The sequence below is a fragment of the Erinaceus europaeus genome, chromosome 17, assembly GCF_950295315.1.
Source record: "Erinaceus europaeus chromosome 17, mEriEur2.1, whole genome shotgun sequence".
Lineage (NCBI taxonomy): Eukaryota > Metazoa > Chordata > Mammalia > Eulipotyphla > Erinaceidae > Erinaceus > Erinaceus europaeus.
The window spans coordinates 39,143,021-39,165,987 of NC_080178.1; the positions used below are offsets into that span (position 1 = coordinate 39,143,021).

General features: G+C 40.1%; 1 protein-coding gene across 5 annotated transcripts in view; it reads left to right on the forward strand.

Moving 5' to 3' along the window:
* Positions 1-12,454: 12,454 nt before the first annotated feature.
* Positions 12,455-22,967, forward strand: part of NARS2 (asparaginyl-tRNA synthetase 2, mitochondrial) — a 138,401-nt gene continuing 127,888 nt past the window's right edge. For 2 of the 5 annotated variants that reach the window (XM_016193439.2, XM_060176677.1), the window contains exons 1-4: positions 12,459-12,783; positions 14,644-14,753; positions 15,270-15,390; positions 18,375-18,515. In XM_016193439.2, the coding sequence (XP_016048925.1) occupies positions 12,649-12,783; positions 14,644-14,753; positions 15,270-15,390; positions 18,375-18,515 (507 nt within the window). In that variant the 5' untranslated portion in view covers positions 12,459-12,648. Of the gene's footprint in view, positions 12,784-14,643; positions 14,754-15,269; positions 15,391-18,374; positions 18,516-22,967 lie in introns of all 5 variants that reach the window. The other 3 variants (XM_060176676.1, XM_007535135.3, XM_060176679.1) reach the window with 3 other exon arrangements.

The following is a 22,967-nucleotide window of genomic DNA, read 5'->3' on the forward strand; positions in this document are numbered from 1 at the left end:
CCACCAAGCTAGAGAACCTGGAAGAAATGGACAGTTTCCTAGATAACTACAAACTTCCAAAATTAAATAAAGAGGAGCTAAATAATAAGAACAGGCCCATCACAGCCAACAAAATTGAAACAATTATCAAAAATATTCCCAAGAATAAAAGTCCTGGACCAGATTGTTATACAAATTATTTCTACAAAACCTTCAAAGAAGAACTAATACCTCCACTTTTAAATGCCTTCCAGAAGAGTGAAGACATAGGAATACACCCTTCCAGCTTCTATGAAGCCAACATCACTCTGATACCAAAAGCAGACAAGGATACAACCAATAATAAAAACTACAGACCAATATCTCTGATGAACATAGATGCTAAAATATTGAACAGAATACTAGCCAACCAGATAGAGCAGTATATTAAAAAGATAATTCTTTAAAACCAAGAGAGTTTATCTCATGGATGCAAGGCTGGTTTAATATATGTAAATCCATCAACATGATCCACCACATCAATAACGGCAAGACCAAACACCACATGGTCATATCAATAGATGCAGAGAAAGCCTTTGACAAAATACAATATCCCTTTATGATCAAAATGCTTCAAAAAATGGGAATAGGTGGAAAATTCCTTAAGATAGTAGAGTCTATATATAGCAAACCTACAGCCAACATCATACTCAATGGTGAAAACCTGGAAGCATTTCGCCCCAGATCAGGTATTAGACAGGGATGCCCACATCACCATTACTATTCAACATAGTATTGAAAGTTCTTGCCATAGCAATCAGGCAAGAGCAAGGAATTAAAGGATTACAGATTAGAAGAGAAGAAGTCAAACTCTCCCTATTTGCAGATGACATGAAAATATACATAGAAAAACCTAAAGAATCCAGCTTTTGGAAATCATCAGGCAACACAGTAAGGTGTCAGGCTACAAAATTAACATTCAAAAGTCAGTGGAATTCCTCTATGCAAACACTAAATTAGAAGAAGATGAAATCCAGAAATCAATTCCTTTTACTATAGCAACTAAAACAATAAAATATCTAGGAATAAACCTAACCAAAGAAGTAAAAGACTTGTATACTGAAAATTATGAGTAACTACTCAAGGGAATTGAAAAAGACTCAAAGAAGTAGAAAGATATTCCATGTTCTGGGTTGGAAGAATTAACATCATCAAAATGAATACACTACCCAGAGCCATCTACAAATTTAATGCTATCCCCATCAAGATCCCAAGCACATTTTTTAGGAGAATAGAACAAATGCTACAAATGATGATCTGGAAGTAGAAAAGACCTAGAATTGCCAAAACAATCTTGAGAAGGAAGAACAGAACTGGAGGCATCACACTCCCAGATCTCAAATTGTATCATAGGGTCGTTGTCATCAAAAGTGCTTAGTACTGGAACATGAATAGACACACTGACCAGTGGAATAGAATTGAAAGCCCAGAAATAAGCCCCCACAACTATGGATATCTAATCTTTGACAAAGGTGACCAGACTATTAAGTGAGGAAAGCAGAGTCTCTTCAACAAATGGTCTTGGAAGAAAATGGGTTAAAACATGCAGAAGAATGAAACTGAACCACTATATTTCACCAAATACAAAAGTAAATTCCAAATGGATCAAGGACTTGGATATTAGACCAGAAACTTTCAGGTACATAGAGGAAAACATTGGCAGAACTCTTTTCTGCATAATTTTTAAAGACATCTTCAATGAAACGAATCCAATTAGAAAGACTAAAGCAGTATAAACCTATGGGACTACATCAAATTAAATAGCTTCTGCACAGCAAAAGAAACCACTACCCAAACCAAGAGACCCCTCACAGAATGGGAGAGATCTTTACATACCATACATCAGACAAGAGTTTGATAACCAAAATATATAAAGAGCTTTCCAAACTCAACAACAAGACAACAAATAACCCCATCCAAAAACGGGGAGAGGACATGGACAGAATATTCACCGCAGAACAGATCCAAAAGGCCGACAAGCAAATGAACAAATGCTCCAAGTCTTTGATTGTCAGAGAAATGCAAATAAAGACAACAGTGAGATACCACTTCATTCCTGTGAGAATGTCATACATCAGAAAAGGTAGCAGCAACAAATGCTGGAGAGGGTGTGGGGTCAAAGGAACCCTCCTGCACTGCTGGTGGAAATATAAATTGGTCCAGTCTCTGTGAAGAGCAATCTGAAGAACTCTCAGAAGGCTAGAAATAGACCTACCTTATGATCATGCAATTCCTCTCCTGGGGATATATCCTAAGGAACCCAACACACCCATCCAAAAATATCTGTGTATACCTATGTTCTTAGCAGCACAATTTGTAATAGTAAAAACCTGGAAGCAACCCAGGTGCCCAACAACAGATGAGTGGCTGAGCAAGTTGTGGTATATATACACAATGGAATACTACTCAGCTATTAAAAATGGTGACTTCACCATTTTCAGCTGATCTTGGATGGACCTTGAAAAATTCATGTTATGTGAAATAAGTCAGAAACAGAAGGATGAATATGGGATGATCTCACTCTCAGGCAGAAGTTAAAAAACAAGATCAGAAGGTAAAACACAAGTAGAATCTGAACTGGAATTGGCTTATTGCACCAAAGTAAAAGACTCTGGGGTGGGTTGGTGGGGGAATACAGGTCTAAAAAGGATGACAGAGGACCTAGTGGGGGTTGTATTATTATATGGAAAACTGGGAAATGTTATACATGTACAAACTATTGTATTTACTGTCAAATGTAAAACATTAAACCCCCAATAAAGAAATTTTTTAAAACTACAGTAATAAACCAGGACAGGAGCCAAGAGGGGAAAATCTCAACAAGCTTGAAGCAACTAAGAATGAGGAAAATTTCCAAACATTAATTGACTCATTAATCACAGAAGTAAGGAAGACATTGGAGATATCAACTATCAGAAATAGGGAAATAACAAATGAGACCCTGAAAGAAAACACAAGCTATCTTGAGGAAATTAGAAAACTGAAAGCTGATATAGCTAAGCTAAGTGACCAACTAGCAGAACAAGCTAATACTGTAACAGAACATGGTAAAAGAAAACATAGCTGAAGTGAAGAATGAAGCTGAGGGAAGGGAGAGCAGAAAACAGAGTTAGAATGAATTAAAGAAAACTAAGAAAGTTAGGATGAATTAGAGAAAACTAAGACAGAAGTAATAGAACTGTAAAAGAAATTAAGAGACACTGAAAATAACGAGACACATGAGATGACCTCAGAGGAAGTAACATATGCATTATTGGCTTATCAGAGGAAGAAAGAGAGGGAGGGAAAGAAAGCATACTAGAGGAGATAATATATGAAAATTTCCCCACTCTAACCTATATAAAGGACATAAAGATTTAAGAAGCCCAGAGAGTCTCAAACAGAATCAATCCAGACCTATAGACCCCAAGTCAGATCATAGTTACAATGCAAAGGAGTAAGGATAAAGACAGTATCCTGAAGGTCAAGAGAAAAACAAAATCACACACAGAGGAGGAAAACCCTAAGTCTATCAGCAGACTTCACAACACAGTCTCTAAAATCCAGAAGAGAATGGCAAGGACGGTTTGTTTGTTTGTTTGTTTTTCACCAGAGCACTACTCAGCTCTGGTTTATGGTGGTTCAGGGGATTAAACCTAGGACTTTGGAGCCTCAGGCATGGGAGTCTCTTTGGATAACCATTATACTGAGTACTCAGTGAAAAAGGGTTTCAGCCAAGAATAGTATATCCTGCTAGATAGACTCTCATTCAGACTAGATGGAGGGATAAAAACCTTCTCAGACAAGCAACAGCTAAGGGAATCAATTATCACCAAACCTGCTCTGCAAGAAGTTCTAAAAAGTCTTAAAATGATAATAACAATGACAAAAAAAAAATGCCGCATACCAGAACACTCAGAAAAGTTCAGAGTAATGACACTGAAATGCCTTAAATCAATAATACCAATAAATTTCAGTGGTATGAATTTGCCCATTAAAAGGCACAGTAGAAAAATAGATCATAAATCATAGCCCAGCTATAAGAGTGTCAACAAATTCAAGAGCACTGAAATCATCCCAGGCATCTTCTCAGACCATAGTGGAATAAAATTAACACTTAACAACAAACAAACAAAAAAAAATAGTAAAAGTCCCAAAACATGAAAAACTCAATAGCACACTACTTACCAACTACTGGATCAAAGAGGAAGTCAAAGAAGAAACTAAAATGTTTTGAAAATCAAATGAAAATGACATGAGCTAACCAAATACTTGGGAAATAACTAAGGCCGTACTAAGAGGGAAATCATAGCCATACAAGCACATATTAGGAAACAAGAAAAAGCTCAAATAAACAACCTGACTGAACACCTTAAAGACTTAGAAGAAGAGAACCAAAGGAATCCTAAAGCAACAAAAAGAACTGAAATAATTAAAATTAGGGCAGAAATAAATAACATCAAAAATAAGAGAACCATACAAAAGATCAATGAAACCAAACTGAAAGAGTAAACAAAATCAAAATGGTTTAGGTGGTGGTGCACCTGTTAAGCATACACATTATAGTGAGCAATGACCTGGGTGCAAGCCCCTGATCCCTACCTACAGGGGGAAAGCTTCACAAGTGGTGAAGCAGGGCTGCATGTATTTCTCTGTCTCTTTCCCTATCTCCCCCTCATCTCTCAATTTCTCTCTGTCTCTATCCAATAATCAATTAAAATAAAATAAAAAGATTTTTAAGAACTTGACAAACCCTTAGCCAGGCTCACTAAAAAAAAGGGTGGGGAGAGAAGACTCAAATAAATAGAATTGTAAATGAAAGAAGAGATATAACACTAGACATCATGGAAATTCAAAGTATCATGCAATGTGTCTATGAACAACTATATGCCACCAAGCTAGAGAACCTGGAAAAACTGGAAGAGTTCCTCAAAACATATAACCTTCCAAAACTGAACCAGGAGGAACTATAAAACATAGACCAGTCACCACTAAAGAAATTGAAACAGTTATCAAAAACCTTCCCAGCAACAAAAGTCCAGGACCAGATAGCTTACAAATGAACTCTACAAAACTTTCAAAGAAGAGTTAATACTTTTGGGCCAGGTGGTGGCACACCTAGTTGAGTGCACACATTACAGTGCACAAGTACCTGGGTTTAAGCCCCTGGCCTGGCCCCACACCTGCAGGTGACAAAGCTTCACAAGCATTGGGACAAGTCTGCAAATGTTTCTCTCTCTCTCTAATTCCCTCTCCCTTCTCAAATTTTTCTGTCTCTATTCAATAATAAATAATTTTTAAATGTGTTAATAACTCTACTTTTAAAGCTCTTCCACAAGATTGAAGACACAGGAATACTCCCTTACACCTTCTATGAGGCCAACATCACCCTGATACCAAAAGAAGATAGGGACACACACACAAAAAGAAAACTACAGACCACTATCTCTGATGAACATAGATGCTAAAATGCTGAACAAAATCCTAGCCAACAGGAGATAGCAGTATATTAAAAAAATTGTTCATAGGGAGTTGGGCAGTAACTCAGCGGGTTAAGCGCAGGTGGCGCAAAGCGCTAGGACCGGCATGAGGATCCCCGTTCGAGCCCCCGCTCCCCACCTGCAAGGGAGTCAGTCACTCCACAGGCAGTGAAGCAGGTCGGCAGGTGTCTGTCTTCCTCTCCCCTTCTCTGTTTTCCCCTCCTCTCTCCATTTCTCTCTGTCCTATCCAACAATAACGACATCAGCAATAATAACTACAACAACAATAAAAACAACAAGAGCAACAAAAAGGAAATACATTTTTTTAAAAAAAATTGTTTATCATGACCAAGTGGGGTTTATCCTAGGGATGCAAGGCTGGTTCAATATACATAAATCAATCAGTGTGAGGGAGTCGGGCGGTAGCACAGCGGGTTAAGCACAGGTGGCACAAAGCGCAAGGCCAGGCGGTTTAGCCCCGGGTTCCCCACCTGCAGGGGAGTCGCTTCACAGACGTGAAGCAGGTCTACAGGTGTCTGTCTTCTCTCCCCCCTCTGTCTTCCTCTCCTCTTTCCATTACTCTCTGTCCTATCCAACAACGACAACATCAATAACAACAACAATAGTAACTACAACAAGGGCAACAAAAGGGAATAAATAAATACTTTTTTAAAAAATCAATCAGTGTGACTCACCACATCAATAAAAGAAAAACCAAAAACCACATGATTATCTCAATAGATGCATAGAAAGCTCCTGACAAACACCAACATCTGTTAATGATCAAAACACTACTAAAAATGGGACTAGATGAAAAATTCCTTAAGATAGTGGAATCCATATAAAATAAACCTATAATCAACATCATATTCAATGGTAAAAAACTGGAAGCATTTTCTCTCAGATCAGCTACTAGACAAGGCTGCTCACTATCGCCATTACTATTCATTATAGTGTTGAAAGTTCTCCTCATAGCAGTCAGGCAAAAGAAAGGAATTAAAGTGATACAGATTGAAAGAGAAGTCAAACTCTATTTGCAGATGATATGACAGTATACATAGAAAATCCTAAAGAATCCAGCAGAAAGCTCTTGAAAATTATCAGGAAATACAGTAAGGTGCCAAGCTGCAAAAATAACATACAAAAGACATACAATAACATACAAATTCCTTTACACAAATATTAGGTCATAAGAAGACATCTGGAAAACAGCCCCATTCACTATAGCAGCAAAATCAATAAAATATCTAGGGATAAACCTAACAAAAGAAGTGAAATACTTGTATACTGAAAATTATGATTCAAGGAAATCAAAAATGATACAAAGAAGTAGAATGATATTCTCTGTTCAGACTTCCACTGAATGCTAATGATGTCAAGTTATCATACCCATATACTTACTCTTTTTTTACAGCAATAATAAATCATGTATTCGTAACATTTCAGGAAACAGTCTCAGAAGTGAAGAAGGAGATTTGGGATCCTCCTAGACCCCGTGCTCACAAACTCGGGCTCTGTTTAAAGAATATCAGGCACCATAATAGTACACCATTTCTTCAAAGCTCCTCCCCTCTACCCACAACTCACATTCAAAGCAGAACCAAGTGCCACCTGTAGACCAACAACAAAAACCAAAACAGATGGGCAAAACTAGGGAAATCCCAATACTGGAAATCAAGCTGATAAGGCACTTAATGATGCAGATCCAGAAAAGAAAGATTTTAGTAATTACATTGTTAGGAAATTCAAAGTAATGCAAAGACTCCATTATAAAAACAAATATAAGAATTAAAGGGTCTCAGAAGGAGAGGAGGGAGCAGAAACCATATTCAAAGAAATAATAGCAGAAAAGTTTCCAAATACAAGATTTGGCCAGGATATAGTTGTGCAAAAAACAGAGGTAAGTCCCAAATTCCTAAATCCAAATAGGTCTATACCAACACAACTTTGTGAATTTATCCAAAATCAAGGACAAAGAAAAGTTTAAAAGCTGCCAGGGAAAAGAAAGTGAATTATAAAGGCAATGTAGTCAGACTTGCATCAGACTTTTCTGCAGGAACCATGGAGGTCAGGAAAGAGTGGAGTGGTACATTCAAGGTTTTAAAAGACAACTGCCAGCCACACATACTTTATCCTGCAGGACTATCACTCAAATGTGATGGAATAATCAGTAGTATCAGACATACAAAAACTAAAGATGTTTGCCATTACCAGACTATCCCTGTAAGAGTTACTGAAAGGAGGGCCATTTAATTCTCAACAAGGTTATACACAGAAGCAGAAATACAAGTCATAGAACTATGAGATAGTTTTAAAGTATGAAAGAGGAAAAAGAAATAGGTAGAAGGTATTCAATAAAAGAACGGTGATACAAGAACAGCTTAAGAAACATTCTCAGGGGGCAGGTGGTGGTATACCTGGTTAAGTGCATCATATGTTACCATGCACAAGTACCTGGGTTAAAGCCCCTGCTCTCCATCTGTAGGGGGAAGGCTTCCTGAGTGGTAAAGCATTACTGCATGTGTTTCTCTGAATCTTTATCCCTTTCTATGCCCTTTCCTCTCAATTCCTCTCTGTCCTATCAAATAAAATAAAGTTCAAAAATGTTTTTAAAATAAAATAGCGGGGCTGGGTGGTGGTGCACCTGGTTGAGCGCACATGTTACAGTGCACAAGGACCCAGGTTCAAGCCCCCAGTCCCCACCTGCAGGGGGAATGTTTTGCAATGGGAAAGCAGGGCTGCAGGTGTCTCTCTGTCTCTCCCCCCTCTCTATCACCCCCTTCCTTCTCAATTTCTGGTTGTCTCTATCCAGTAAATAAAATAAAGATAATAAAAAATTCAAAAATAAATAAAATAAAATAGCATCCACTTTTGAAAAAGGAAAGATTCTCTTAGAGGTATTTATATGTAATACATTTATATATAAATTATATGTATAATACTTTTATGTATAACACATTTACATGTGTAAAGGCCTTTATGTCTATTAAATTATGCCATTTTTTCTCTAGTAATTTTTAATCTTTCTTACATCTTTGTTTTTTCTTCTTTCTTATAGACAACATCTTGAGGTTCTTTAATTTGATGTTTGTGTTCAAGGACTCTTGTTGCTACAGTTTATATATATTACCAAATGGCATGCATTTCTCTGAAAGACATTTACTGAGTGGTTTCACTTATATGTGAAGCATAAAAGATGAACCTATGAACTTGCTTTTAAAAAAGTCAGACTGTTTGGAGTAGGGCACCAAAGTAAAAACCCTGGGTTGAGGGTGAGAGTGGATGTTCAACTTCACAGGGTGGGGGTGGGGGAAGGGTGAGACACAGTCTTTTGGTGGTGGGAATGGTGTTTATGTACATTCCTATTAATTTGTAATCATATACATCACTATTTAATTAATATGAGAGGAGAAAAATTGATTGAATGTCTCAAACTTTTTAAAGCACAGACTGAATCATTTTAATACATAGGCTGAGTCTTTGATATGTTGACTCTCTTAAAAGCTTAGACCAAGGAGAACAGAAGCAACCAGTGGCACAATTATCTGCAAATAATGTCAAAGGACATAAATTATGGTGATGTTGTGTATGATACAGCAAATCCTAACAAAGGGATATTTCAAAGTTAACCCAATTGCCAAATAATCTGATTATAGTAATAACTACCTATTGTCTTCTTAAACCCTAAGACAGCAGGATCCTCCCACTTCCTCTATAGAGCCTATATTTCCCCCAGTCCTGGAACTTCTAGGGTGGGGCTCACTTTCCTGCATGCTTCTCTTAATTCATACCAAATGATATTCCATCCGCCTATCCCAACCTAATCAATGCAAGGAGTACCACTTCAGCATGTTTCACTTCAGACTGTGTCCAGAGACGCCAGGCATGGAATGTCAACCCTTCAGCCTCATTACTCGGTTGAGACCCTTCCTTTCATAGTAGTCTCAAATTCCATTTCCAGGAAGTTCATTTCCTAACAAAATCCCAAAACCTAGATATAGACCAGATCCCATAAGATAGAGCATATGTTCACATGTATCCATAAATTAGGGCAAAATATATACCTGAAAGCAAAAGTACACAATAGTCTGTAGTGAGTCAGTAAAAAGTTCATAATCAAATAGTGTCTACTTAGACTTAGATACCCTCCTCACCTACTTACTATTACACTTCCCTCACTCACTCCAAAGTTAACCTCATCAAAGCAAGGACTGCAAAAGCTGAATAAGGGCAAGAGACTGGCATACTTTTACAATGACGTTTTAGTCACTATCAGGCCACCCCATCAGCTGGGGTCCTATTCAGGGAGAACTGAGATTCCCAAACAGACATGATGGGCCTAGACCTCTAATAAATCCCTCTCCCAATATTACTAGTCATCTGTATCAGGAACAACACAATAGACCCCCTTTGTAGGTCCCCATAGGACCTCGCCATAAACTTGGATCAACAATGGTAGAGAATGTTCCATCCTCCGAAGGGAGGCTGAACAATATACTCTATGCTACACCTGAGGAAGATGGGTCCTGATATTGGGGCAGCTTGTAACGTTCCTACTTATGACCACAGAATGTGAGCTCAATCTACAGGGATGCAGAGGTCACATAGGCTCCTAAGCTGAATATGGGCCCCAGATCACATCAATCGATGAGATTTACAGTTAACAATATTTATATACCTTTCCCATATTTGGGAGCTACTCTCTTCCCTGATCCAGCTTTCTAGTCCTTCTGCCAACCATGACGTCACCTCCGCCATTATACAAAAAAGATGAATAGTTTCATTTCGGTCCTGGCTTGCTCGGACTTTGTCTGACAGCAGCTGTAAGATCACCTCCACCAATTTGGGAACTTGGTTTACTTTGAACCTTGAGAGCCTGTTTGGAGGTTCTACCAGGGGAGTGCACCTACATAAACCCTCGACAACGGATCCATCTGTATTCCAGGAAGGCCGTCCTCTTCAAATGAGTGCACAGCTTTAGGTGGAACACACATAGAGTGGTTAGGGAGGAACGGGACACTTGCTTAGCCAGTCAGATCAGCCAAATCAACCCTGGTGATTGATGGGGTGACAGATGTTGCAGCCAGATTACCCTCACATCCCGTAGTTTACTTTGAAAATTCCATGGTTAGGATTTACCACAATTCATGTCTTTTAATGCTATTTACAAACAACTATATCTTAGATGCTTACAGTGTCAGAATTCAATCAGTTTAAAATTTTGAAACACAACTGAAATCTATGCATTTACAGAGCTCAAAACATTCCATCTATTTTCCCCTCTCATACTGAATAAACAGTGATTAATAAGACTATAAATTAATAAAACACTAAGCAGAACTTGGACTGGAGTTGGTATATTGCAGCAAAGTAAAAGATTCTGGGGATTAGGAAGACTCAAGTCTTGGAACATGATGGCAAAGGAGGACCAAGAGGGGGTTGAATTGTTATGTGGGAAACTGAGAAATGTTACACATGCACAACTATTGTATTTTACTGTCAACTGTAAATCCTTAATGCCCCAATAAAGAAATTTTATTTAAAAGACTATAAGTTAATAGGAGTATATATTAACATCATTCCTGCCACCGAAGGTCTGTGTCCCTACTACCACTACACTACAGTGGAGCTGAAAATCTATCCTACTCCCCCAAGTCTTTTACTTTGGTGCAATACTCCAAACACAGTCAAATTATTTTTTGTGTTTCCCTTTCTGTTCTTCTTTCTCAGTTTCTGTTTATGAGTGGGATCATCACATACTCATCTTTCTCTTTATGGTTTATCTCACTTAGAGGTAAGCCCCATCCAAGATGCATCTAAGAAGGTGGATAGCTCTATCTTAAATATCAAATTTGACTTGAAAAACAGCACTGGCTAAACAATAGCTTAGACAGAGACAGTAAGGCAGGCATAGAGAGTAAAAGAGACCGTAGCATGAAAGCTTCCTCCAATGCAGGGGAGATCAGACTGGACCTGGATGATGAACATGGGAAAGCAGCACACTATCCAAGGGAGCTATTTCAACAGCTCAAATAAAAAAAGTGAATTAAAAGTCTCTTGATCCGGGGCTTGGCAGGGATTCCATGAAGAGCAGGTGTCTGAAGAGGGAGGTCCTCTTTCTATTGTGGGGAGCACTTGCAGGGTGGTTTGTCACCAGAGTGTGAGGTGGTTCATGTCTGAAGCCTCTCTGACTGTTGGTTTCTCCTGCAGAAGCTCAGGGTGATGCTGTTAAACTGGTTTCAAATCTTTAGGCAGATGACATATGTAGTAGGTGCAGACATTGCTCCAGGCAGACAGCAAATATTCATAGCTGCTTCCATTATCATCTCTGACATAATAGTATATTCATTACAGCATGATCTCTCTGCCTAATATTTTTTTAAAGTATATTTAAGGGGCCGGGTGGTGGCATACCTGGTTGAGCGCACATATTACAGTGCACAAGGACCCGGGTTCGAGCCCCTGGTCCCCACCTGCAAAGGGAAAGCTTTGCAAGTGGTGAAGCAGCGCTGCAGGTGTCTCTCTCTCTCCCTATCTCCCCTCCTCCTCTCAATTTCTGGCGCTCTCTATCCAATAAATAAAGATAATTTAAAATTTTTTAAATGTATTTAATAATGATAAAAAACAGAACACTAGAGTTTCACTCTGATACACGTGATGCTGGGGACTTAACTCAGGACCGCATAGCCTGCAAGACCAGCACTCTAACCACTTCGTTTCTTTTGAATGGCCCGTTGTGCATATGCTTCTGGTTGATAGCTGAGACTGGATCCTGGGCAGTTACAGATGGGAAATTGCGCCCTCTACTGGTAGGCTATCTCCCTACAGCCCAATCTCGTCTCTACAGGATTCCGGTTTCACCCCGCACCCTTCACCCCTCTCCCCGCCCGCTCCTCTGCCAATCCCTGTAGTCCCGCCCCTTCCTCTGGCCCGCTTCCCGAGGTCGCAAAGATGCCTTATATACACTCTTGACCTCCTAGAAGCGTGCTGACGTCACCTCAGCGTGGTGACTTTCAGGGCTGGAAGACCACGTGAGCGATGTGGGCGTGGCTAGACACCGGAGCGGGCTGTGCATCTACCCTGGTGTTTGTTATCTCGCGAGCGCCGCTGCGTGTCCTCGTGCCCTCCGTCTTGCCTGCGGGCCGGAGGCTTCTGCACGAGAACAGCCGCCATGCTGGGCGCCCGGGGCCTGCTCCGGGGACTGCGCGCCTGCTCCTCCGCTCCCCGCCCGAGGCGCGCGCTTCCGGCCAGGCTGAGCGTGCTGGCGGCGCTCGGGGCCGCGGGCGGGGAGCGCATTAAAGTCCAGGTGGGTGTCGGGGAGCCCGTTGCCGCCCGGCCCTGCGGCCCGCGTGTCCCCTCTGCCCACTGGCTCGCTCCGCGTCCTGCCCTGCCCCTGGCGGCTCCCGCCCGGTTCTCTGCCCCCGGCCTCCGGTCAGCGCTAGTCCGCCGCCTCCGCCCACCCGGTGCAGCGCGGCCGCCCGGGTCTTCTGCAGCGGGGACTAAGCAGAGGGGGCTGAGCGGGGTCACCTTCCGGGCCCTTAAGACGTGGGATTTGAGAATCAGTGGAGTAGCTCACTAGGGTAGTGTGCTGCTTTCCCTCGGGTTCCTCCGGGGCCACCACCACTCTGGAGGAAGCTTTGGTGCTGTGGTCTTTTTCTCTGCCTCTGCCTTTTCTGTCTCAATCTTTAAAAAAGTTACAAACATATATATGTGTATACACACACACACACCCAGCTTTGCAACCCCAAAAAAGAATGTCTTTATATTTATTATGTTGGTGACATTTTGACAATAGATTAATTTATTTATTTTGCCACTGGGACTTGATGCCTGAATGAGGACTCCAGTGCTCCCAGTGGACTTCTATGTGATTTTTCCTTTAGCCTGATTTTTATTTTGCTTTTTTTTTTTTCTTTTATTGGATGAGAGTGTGTGTGTTGCTGGGAATTCACACTCATTTCACTCCCACTTCTCTCAATTGTATTTATTTTTATTTTTTTATATTAATTTCCCCTCGTTGTCCTTGTTTTTCATTGTTGTTATTGATGTCGTTGTTAGGACAGAGAGAAATGGAGAGAGGAGGGGAAGACAGAGAGGGGGAGAGAAAGACACCTGCAGACCTGCTTCACCACCTGTGAAGTGACTCCCTTGCAGGTGGGGAGCCGAACCGGAATGCTTTTGCAGGTCCTTGCTCTTTGCACCATATGCACTTAACCCTTTGCGCTACCGCCTGACTCCCCCAGTTGTGTTTGATAGCTAAACACCATTAGTTTCTTCACAAAGATAGTGAAATTTGAACTAGATGTGATCTTTACGAGATGTCTCTGGCTTTGTGTGTCTTCTTGAAAATACTAGTACTCATGGCTGTGATTTAAACTTTAGTGTCTTTGAAAGCTATGTGCTTAGTATGAATTCATAAGCAGTTCTCTCAAGAATTTTTTTTTTGTGATACATTGTAAAAGGAGAAATAGAAATCCCATACAAATATTGCTACCCTAGAACCACATACTCCCTTTTCTGAGCTTAGCTTCTAAGAGAAGAATGGTACCATAATAGGCGCCCTGGTAGTCATCATGTTGGGGCAGGGGACAGTGCAGGATGAAATAGCTGCCAGAGCCAATATGAGAGGGGTTGGGTATGTGACCTAGGCTCCTTAATATGATGGAAAATTAGGCATTCATTCTGAATGGTGAGCTTTATTAATAGCAGCAAAAGATATAACTACACACACACATATATATAACTATATCTAGCATTGGTTCAGTGGTAAAATTCTCACCTACCAAAGCTGTCATGAGAACCATAAAAATTATACATGTGTAAACTAAAAGCAGTTGATTTGTTAGGGCAGGCTTATGAGTGTATTTCCTTTATTTTGTTTAGTTTTCTGTGTATGTGTGTAATGAAAGTATAGCATGTTTGTGGGTCTTAAACTCATTTTTTTAAGTAGAATGTGTGTTTTTTTAATCTTTTATAAATTTTATTCATTTATTGGATAAAGACAAACAGATAGAAAGAAGAGGTAAAGAGAGATGTCTGCAGCATTGATTCCCCACTCATGAAACTTCCCCATGCAGGTGGAGACTGAGGCCTTGAACTCACATCTGTGTGCATGTGGGTACACCACCACCTGGACCCTAAACTAACTTTTTGATGTTTTCATTAGGGGTGGATTCGTTCAGTCAGATCCCAGAAAGAAGTCCTGTTCCTGCATGTAAATGATGGCTCATCTTTGGAAAGCCTTCAGGTTGTAGCTGATTCAAGCTTGGATAATGGGTGAGTTTTGTTTCCTTGATGTGTCTTTTGTCATTTCCTTTGCTTCCCCATTTCCTTAACCCAATGTTCTTGTTGTCCTTTCAGTATCTGTTTTTCATAGCTTTGGTGCTAAAATACAAGTACTTGCAATAAAGATCCTTCAAGTTTAAGCCATTCCCCTTTAGCTATTTTTTTTATTTATTTTTAACTAGAGTACTACTCATCTCTGACTTGTGGTGGTGCTGGGATTGAACCCGGACCCTTAAGTGCCTCAAGCAGGAAAGGTGTTTTTGTTTACTGGTTGGATTATGCTTATTGCATAAGCATAATGCTGTCTCCGTAGCACTATCTTAACACTTAATATAACAGTGTCCCCTCACATAGTCATTACTTCAATCTCTGGTGACTGATCTAACTTAACTTGAGGGTTAAAAACTACTATCATTAAATAGTTAATGTTTCAGGAGCAGCATTGTATTAAAATAAGGATTACATATACCAATAGCTTGTTTGTGCTTTATGTTATTACTACTATAGAGAATTGACTTTTGGGAGTTCTGTAGAAGTTCAAGGGCAGCTGGTACAAAGTCCATCCAGAATGCAAAATGTGGAACTGAAGGCAGAGAAAATTGAAGTTGTTGGGAATTGTGATGCCAAGGTATGCTTTCTGACTCTTTTATGGAAGCTGTTTAGGCTTAATTTAAAACATCAACAGTGGTACTTTAGTGTCTTCTTTCTCTATCACTCTTAAAAAGAATAAAGAAGACTGCTCAGTGCTGTTATTGTACCTGCAGGTAACCATGGGTTTCTTTCTTGACACCACATAAAAAAAATTAAATTCTTGGTTCAAGTTCCCAGTCCCCACATGCAGGGAGGAAGCTTCATGTATAGGGAAGCGGTGCTGCAGGTGTTTCTCTCTATCTCCCTCTCTCTTGCGTTTTCTACTTCTGCTAAGGAAAAAAAGTGGCAGGGGCTGAATGGTGGTACACCTGGTTAAGTGCACATATTACCAAGCCCAAGGACCTGGGTTTGAGCCCAGGCTCTCCACCTGCAGCGGGTCCGCTTCACAAGTGGTGAAGCATGTCTATCTATCTCTATCTCACCCTTCCCTTTCAATAATTTTTCTTTGTTCTAATGAAAATTAGGAAGGAAAGGAAAAAATGGCCACTGGGAATAGTGGATATGTAGTGCCTGCATTGAGCCCCAGCAATAACCCTGGTGGCAACTAAGAAAAGAAGAAAAAGGAAAAGAATGACCATCCGTCACGGTGGAGTCATCATGCTCCAGCAATAACCTTGGTGACAGAAAATAAATAAATATAAAATAAACTAAAATAAATAAAGTGTGGTTATTGAGAAGATGATATTAAGAATGTGACTTTTGAATGTGACTCCTGGATAATTGAAACAGGTTGTGAAAGCTAAAAAATATCCACAGAATAGCACATGGTATTTAGAGAGATGGTTGAGTCTCATGAGCTAAGTATTAACCTAAGCATTTCAGTGTACCTGTCACAATTAACCCTGCCATTTTTATAAGTATGTGCTATCAACAGCACTGACCGCTCGATTAATGCAGACCATGTTATTGGAAAAACTCCATCTAGAACTGGCTTTTGCATGATCTTTATTAATGTCCAGCATAATCACTACTAAGTCTTCTATGCCTGCTTAATATTAAGTCATTTTGGGTCACATGTGCTTGGAGGCTACAATACTTGGTGATGCACATATATGTCCATTTATTCTAGAAAACTCTGTGTGACCATGCTTATCTATGGTGTTATAATTGTTGAGCTAAACAAAAGTAAAAATATTATATATTAAGCCATGTTTATACCTGTTTGTGCATGGCACTTAAATAAATTTTCTTTTTTTAAGCCTACACTATAAATGCACCACCCTAGCTTCCATTTTTTTTCTTTTTTTTTTCTTTCTATTTTTATTAGATAGGACAGATAGAAATTGAGAGGGGAGGGGACCAGGTGGTGGCTCACATGTTATAATGCACAAGGACCTCTGTTTGAGATCCCCTCCTGCAGGGAGAAAGGTTTGCAAGTGGTGAATCAGGGTGGCAGGTCTCTGACTGTCTCCTTCCTTCTCAATTTCTAGCTGTCTCTTTTCAGTAAATAAATAAAAGATAATTTTAAAAATTTTTTGGGAGTCGGGGCAGTAGTGCAGCTGGTTAAGCGCACGTGGCGCAAAGAGCAAGGACTGGCATAAGGATCCTGGTTCGAGCCCCCGGCTCCCCACTTGCAGGGGAGTCTCTTCACAGGCGGTGAAGCAGGTCTGCAGGTGTCTTATCTTTCTCTCCCCCTCTCTGTCTTCTCCTTTCTCCATTTCACTCTGTCCAACAACAACAACATCAGTAACAACAACAAAACAAAAACAAAAAAAGGGCAACAAAAGGGAATAAATAAATATAAAAAGAAATTTTTTAAAAAATTTTTTAAAGAAATTGAGGGGAAGAGAGAGAGAGAAAGAGACACTTGCAGAAGGTGCTTGAACTCAAGTCCTTGCTCATAATATTATGTGTGCTTAACTGGCTGCACCACTACCCAGCTTACAAGAAATTTTCATTAATATTTTTTTATTTATAGCCCAATGAGAGGTTAGGAGGAATAAAATATTGCCAGTCTGATTTCTTAAATTATAGATTGAGTCACGGGGCCAGGTGGTGGTACACCTGGTTGAGTGCACATGTTGCTATTAATACGCAAGGACCTAGGTTCGAGCCCCCAGTCCCCACCTACAGAGGGGAAGCTTATGAGTGGTGAAGCAGGCCTGCAGGTGTCTCTCTGTCTTTCTCCCTCTCTATCTCCCCCTTCCTTCTCAACTTCTGGCTATCTCTATCCAATAAATAAATAGAAACTAATAAAAAATTTTTTAAAAGAATGAATCACTCAGATGAAATGACTTACCAGAAGTTATAATACTGATTAGTGGCACAGCTTAAAGTCAGACTAAGTACTCCCCTATATTGCTATATTGGGAACAGTGATGAACATGTCAGCTGAGTACTGATTGAGGGCTTTCAAGACATAGGAGTGAATTTAAAACTGAACAGTAGTTGTGTGTAGAAAACATGATCTTTAATATCTATATACTGTGTGCCGGTCAGCTGTCCTACATAATTATATCCACATATCTCTATAAGGAGTTGTTGATGCCTGACTGATAGACAGTAGTAACTGCCCAAACTTCCACTGCTAATAAGTAATGGAGTTGAGTTTAAACCCACATCTCTCTCTGATTAAACCTCACCACTCTGAACTAGAGATACCTCACCCTATAAGGTGTATCCCTTGCCAGAGTTGAGCCCCGGCACCACTTAAGAGTTGTGGCATAGGAGGGAGTTCCCATGCTGTAGTGTCTCTCTGTCTCCATATGAATGAAAAGTAGCCCAGGAGAGGTGAAATATCACATGTGTAAGGCCCTAGCTCCACCATAAAAATGTATATAAATTTCATCATCTACTAGGAATTAGCATGGACCGTATTCTCTTCTTTTAAGAAATGAAAAAAGAAAACATCTTAATTTTGCTCTAAAATTTTTCTTGTTACTATTTAAAAAGTTCTCTGGAAACTGAATTTTAAAGAACATTTACTTTTTAGCTTTTCATCTTTTCCCCTATTTATTGCAGAATTTCCCTCTTAAATATAAAGAGAGGCATCCTCTAGAATATCTGAGACAATATCCTCATCTGAGGTGTAGGACCAATGCCCTGAGCTCTATCCTGAGGATTCGCAGTGAAGCCACAGCTGCTATTCACTCTTTCTTCAAGGTAAGGTGCTTTGCTTCTGGTCCTGCTGCATGATAAGCTATAGACTCTACTGAGTGATCTGGTCTCTAGATTTTCTTTTTTATCACTGACTTTGAGCAGTTTGATTATGATGGACATTAGCATGATTTTTTATGTTTGTCATGTTTTACAGTTTGTTGGATTTTGATCCGTAATTTCATAGTTCTGTATAATCTATATATTATATGTCCCTAAAATACAGATACAATCTATTGGGTTGTGGGAAAAGTCATGACACATTTTTGCACAGAAAAATGTGCATGTGTATGTGTGCCTGTGTGTGTAAATATGTATACTTTTCAGCAAGTTTTCATTATTTCTTCAAATGTTTTTGATGTTTTCTCCTTCCCTATCTCCCTCTTGGAAACTTTAGTTTGGAAACTTCACCAATTATTGATATCTCATCACTCACTGATGTCATTATTATTATCTTTATTTATTTATTGGATAGAGACAGCCAGAAATCAAGAGGGACAAGGATGATAGAGAGGTAGAGGCAGAGAGACCCGCAACACTGCTTCGCCATTCAGAAAGCTTTCCCCCTCCAGGTGGGGACCAATGGGATTGAACCTGGGTCTTTGTATTATAGTAATGTGTACTCAACCAGGTGCGTGGTCACTTGCCCCCTCTTTTTTTTTCTTTTTTTTCTCTGAGTGTTTCTTTTTTTTCTTTTTTTTTTAAAGTTATCTTTTTAAATTATCTTTATTTATTTATTGGATAGAAACAGGTAGAAATTGAGAGGGAAGGGGGTGATAGGGAGGGAGAGAGACAGAGAGACACCTGCAGCCCTCCTTCATCACTTATGAAGCTTTCCCCCTGCAGGTGGGAACCAGGGGATCGAACCTGGGTCCTTGTGCATTGTAACAACATGTGCACTCAACCTGGTGCGCCACCACCTGGCCCCAAGAGTATTTCTTTGGGACAGTTTCCTTTTGTTTTTTTCTTTTAATTTTTTTTCTTATTGCTTTAATAATGATCAACAAGACCATAGGATAAGAGGAGTACAATTCCACACAATTCCTACAACAGAGTTCCATATCCCATCCCTTTCATTGGAAACTTTTGTATTCTTTCTCTCTCTGGGAGCATGGACCCAAGATCATTATGGGGTGCAGAAGGTAGAAGGTCTGGACATGGGCATTGGCAGGTCAATCCATGATCCTTGCTTGTTTCTATCTTTCCCTAGTGGGGCAGGGCTCTGGAGAGTTGGCGTTCCAGGGCACATCAGTGAAGTCATCCATTTGGGACAGTTTCTATTGCTGTATCTTCAACTTTAAAGTACCATTTTTGCTGTGTATTTTTCCTCTTCTTTGTTTTTAATTGCCAATATGCTTATTACTAGAATTTAGTGCTTGCATGATAAATTCACCACTCCTGGAGAAGGGGTGTATGTGTGTGTATGTGTGTGTGTGTGTGTTTTAATAGAAACTGAGAAGTTGGGAGAAGAAGGAGACATAGGGATAGAAAGAGAGATATTTGCAATACTTTTTCACTGATCATGACGCTTTATCCCCCTGCAGGTAGAGACTAGGGGCTTGAACCATGGTCTTTGCTCATAGTAGTGTGTGCATTCTTCTATATGGGCCACCTCCCAGTTCTTTTGTCTTTTGTTTATTAATAGAGACAGAAAAAGCAGATATAGGGAGTAAAAGAGACCGTAGCACCAAAGCTTCTTGCAGTGTGTCACTTGCTTAGTAAAGCAGCAGGCTATCCAAGTGAACTATATCACTAGCCCTTAGTTAGGAACGTTTTTTTATTCTTTCATTTTCTTTGATCAAGGATAAAGGACAGACAGAGAGACAGTGAGACAGAGGAGGGAAAACACCTGCAGCACTGCCCTACGAATTGTGAAGCTTCCCCCATGGGGGCTTGAGTCTATGTCCTTGCACAGTGTGATGTGTGCCTTTTGTCAGATGTGCAGCCACCTGCCCAGGACCTCATGCTTTTAACTCCAAAGCTCTAACCACTTATCTACCTTTTTGTCTCTACCTTTTGTCTCTACTTACCTGTTTGAACAATTTAAATACTGCTTTATGGTCTTTTGTTCTATTTGGTCATCAGGAAAGTCATGATATATTTTTGCATAGAAACATATAGAAAAAAATACTTTCTTCTTTTTAAAAATATTTATTCCCTTTTGTTGCCCTTGTTTTTTTTTTTTTGTTTTGTTTTTTAATTGTTCTAATTATTGCTACTGTTACTGATGTCATTGTGGTTGGATAGGACAGAGAGAAATGGAGAGAGGAGGGGGAGAGAAAGATAGACACCTGCAGACCTGCTTCACCACCTGCAAAGCGACTCCCCTACAGGTGGGAAGTGAGGGGAGAAAAAATATTTAATGACTTTTCTGACAATCCAGTAATTCTAACATATCTGTCAGTTATGAGTCTGTTTTGATTGATCATTCTCATAATTATGATTTGTTAAGTATAGAGTGGACTGATCTATTTCTGAGGAAGAGTCTGAGTGTTCTGCTGTGTGAAGTATGAGTTTTTCCCATCTGTTTTATGGGAACAATAACTTTCATATGTATTTTTCCTATATTTATTTATTTTTTAAGATTTTATTTATTCATGAGAAGCGATAGGAGAGAGAGAGAGAGAGGAAAAAAAAAACTAGACATCACTCTGGTACATGTGCTGCCAGGGATTGAACTGGGGACCTCATGCTTGAAAGTCCAATGCCCTATCCAGTGCACCACCTCCCGGAACACTATTTATTTATTTATTTTGGATAGAGACAGAAATTAAGAGAGGTGGGTGAGATTGTTAGAGGTGACAGGGAGGTTAAGAGGGAGAGATACAGAGACACCTACTGCCGGCACTCTCGTGTGGTGGGGTCCAGCTGGAAGGCAACCTGACCAGCTCTCTCTTGCTCCTTCAAGGGACGACTCGAAGACAGACAAAAGACATCAGGGAGAATGGAGGCACTCTCATTTAATGTCAGAAAACCGTGGGCTTAAATAGGAATTCAGACAAAGGACATTTTTAAAATACATCAGAAATTACAGGTTTCTTAAAGGTCAGCTTGCCCCTGTGGTAGGGGGCTGGTATAACAAGAATTGATGCAGATACATAAAGGTTAAGATAATTAGTCTCCTGATGGCAGGCATTTAATTACCCAGAGGCGTTTGAGAGGAGAATAGGGGTTGAACCAGTTAAGGCAAGATAGAAGATAAGCCAGGTTTGATGCAAATTAAGGACATCAAAGGACAGTGTTAGGAGTGTGTGATAAGATGTGTTCTCCTCTGTGGTCAGAAGGTGAGGTGAATTTTGAGTAAATGAACCTTAAAGTAGGCAGCCATGTGGCCTGCGGTTAGTGGAGAGAGGTAGTGAGGTTTCTGTGGGCTTGAGAGTCAAGAAGGGAAGAACTAAGTCTGAGAGACGGTTTCTCGCCTTTGCTCATCTCAGTTGAGAGAGACTAACAAGAGGGTATCTTCTCAGACCTCCATCCAAGGATGGGGGGAGTTCTCCCTAAGCTCTATCAAGCTTACACAGAGCCCCAACAACCTACAGCACTGTTTCACCACTTGTAAAGCTTCTTCCCTGCAGGTGAGAACCAGAGGCTTGAACCTGGGTCCTTGCATATTGTAATGTGTGTGATTAACTAGGTATGCCACCACCCAACCCCAGAACAGTAACTTTTTCCCATAAGTGAGCATGTACTGTTCCCTCTAGTTTCTTCAGTGGTTTGTTCCATGGTCTTGGATAGTTTCCTCATACTTGTGCTGCTCAGTGCTCTACTTGACCTCCAAGTGACCATCTTCACACTGCAGAAGTTCTCTGAGCAGTTCTGCCCTCTGGTTCCCTCTCTTACCTCTAGCCACATCGATTTCAGACTCTGCCTCTGAAGTAGTCTGCTCGACTTTACTTTCTTTCTCCCTTCTTGCTAGTCCTGAAAATTCCCAAGTAGCTAGCTCGAGTTTTGGCAGGGTTTACCATGTTTATTTCAAGAATTGCTATCCCATGTTGTCTAATATCATATGCCTTAAAAAGCCATCCTTTCATATAAGTAGGTCGTGTGTGTGTGTGTGTGTGTGTGTGTGTGTGTGTGTGTGTGTGTGTGTGTGTGTTTAAGCAGCACGGGCTCCTCATGCATGCATGATGCCCCTGCTCTAAGCCAACCTTTTTTTTCTCTATTTTACTTAAGAGAAAGAAAGAGACATAGAAAGAAAGAGAACACAATACTGCTCCACCTTCTGTGGTACTTCCCCTACTGTACTAGCTCCCAAATGATGCTGGGGGCTCTAAGCAGGGCCTCCAGCATGAAAGGCAGGCACTCCACAGAATGAGCTATCAGTTTACCCCTTGATTTTATTTTTTGGTTGTTTCATAGGTAGATAAATATGGTACCTGTTTCTCTGTTTTGGTCATTGATTAAAATCAGTAGACACTAGTTTTATAAAAGTGTTGATGTTAAGTAGATGGATCTAGT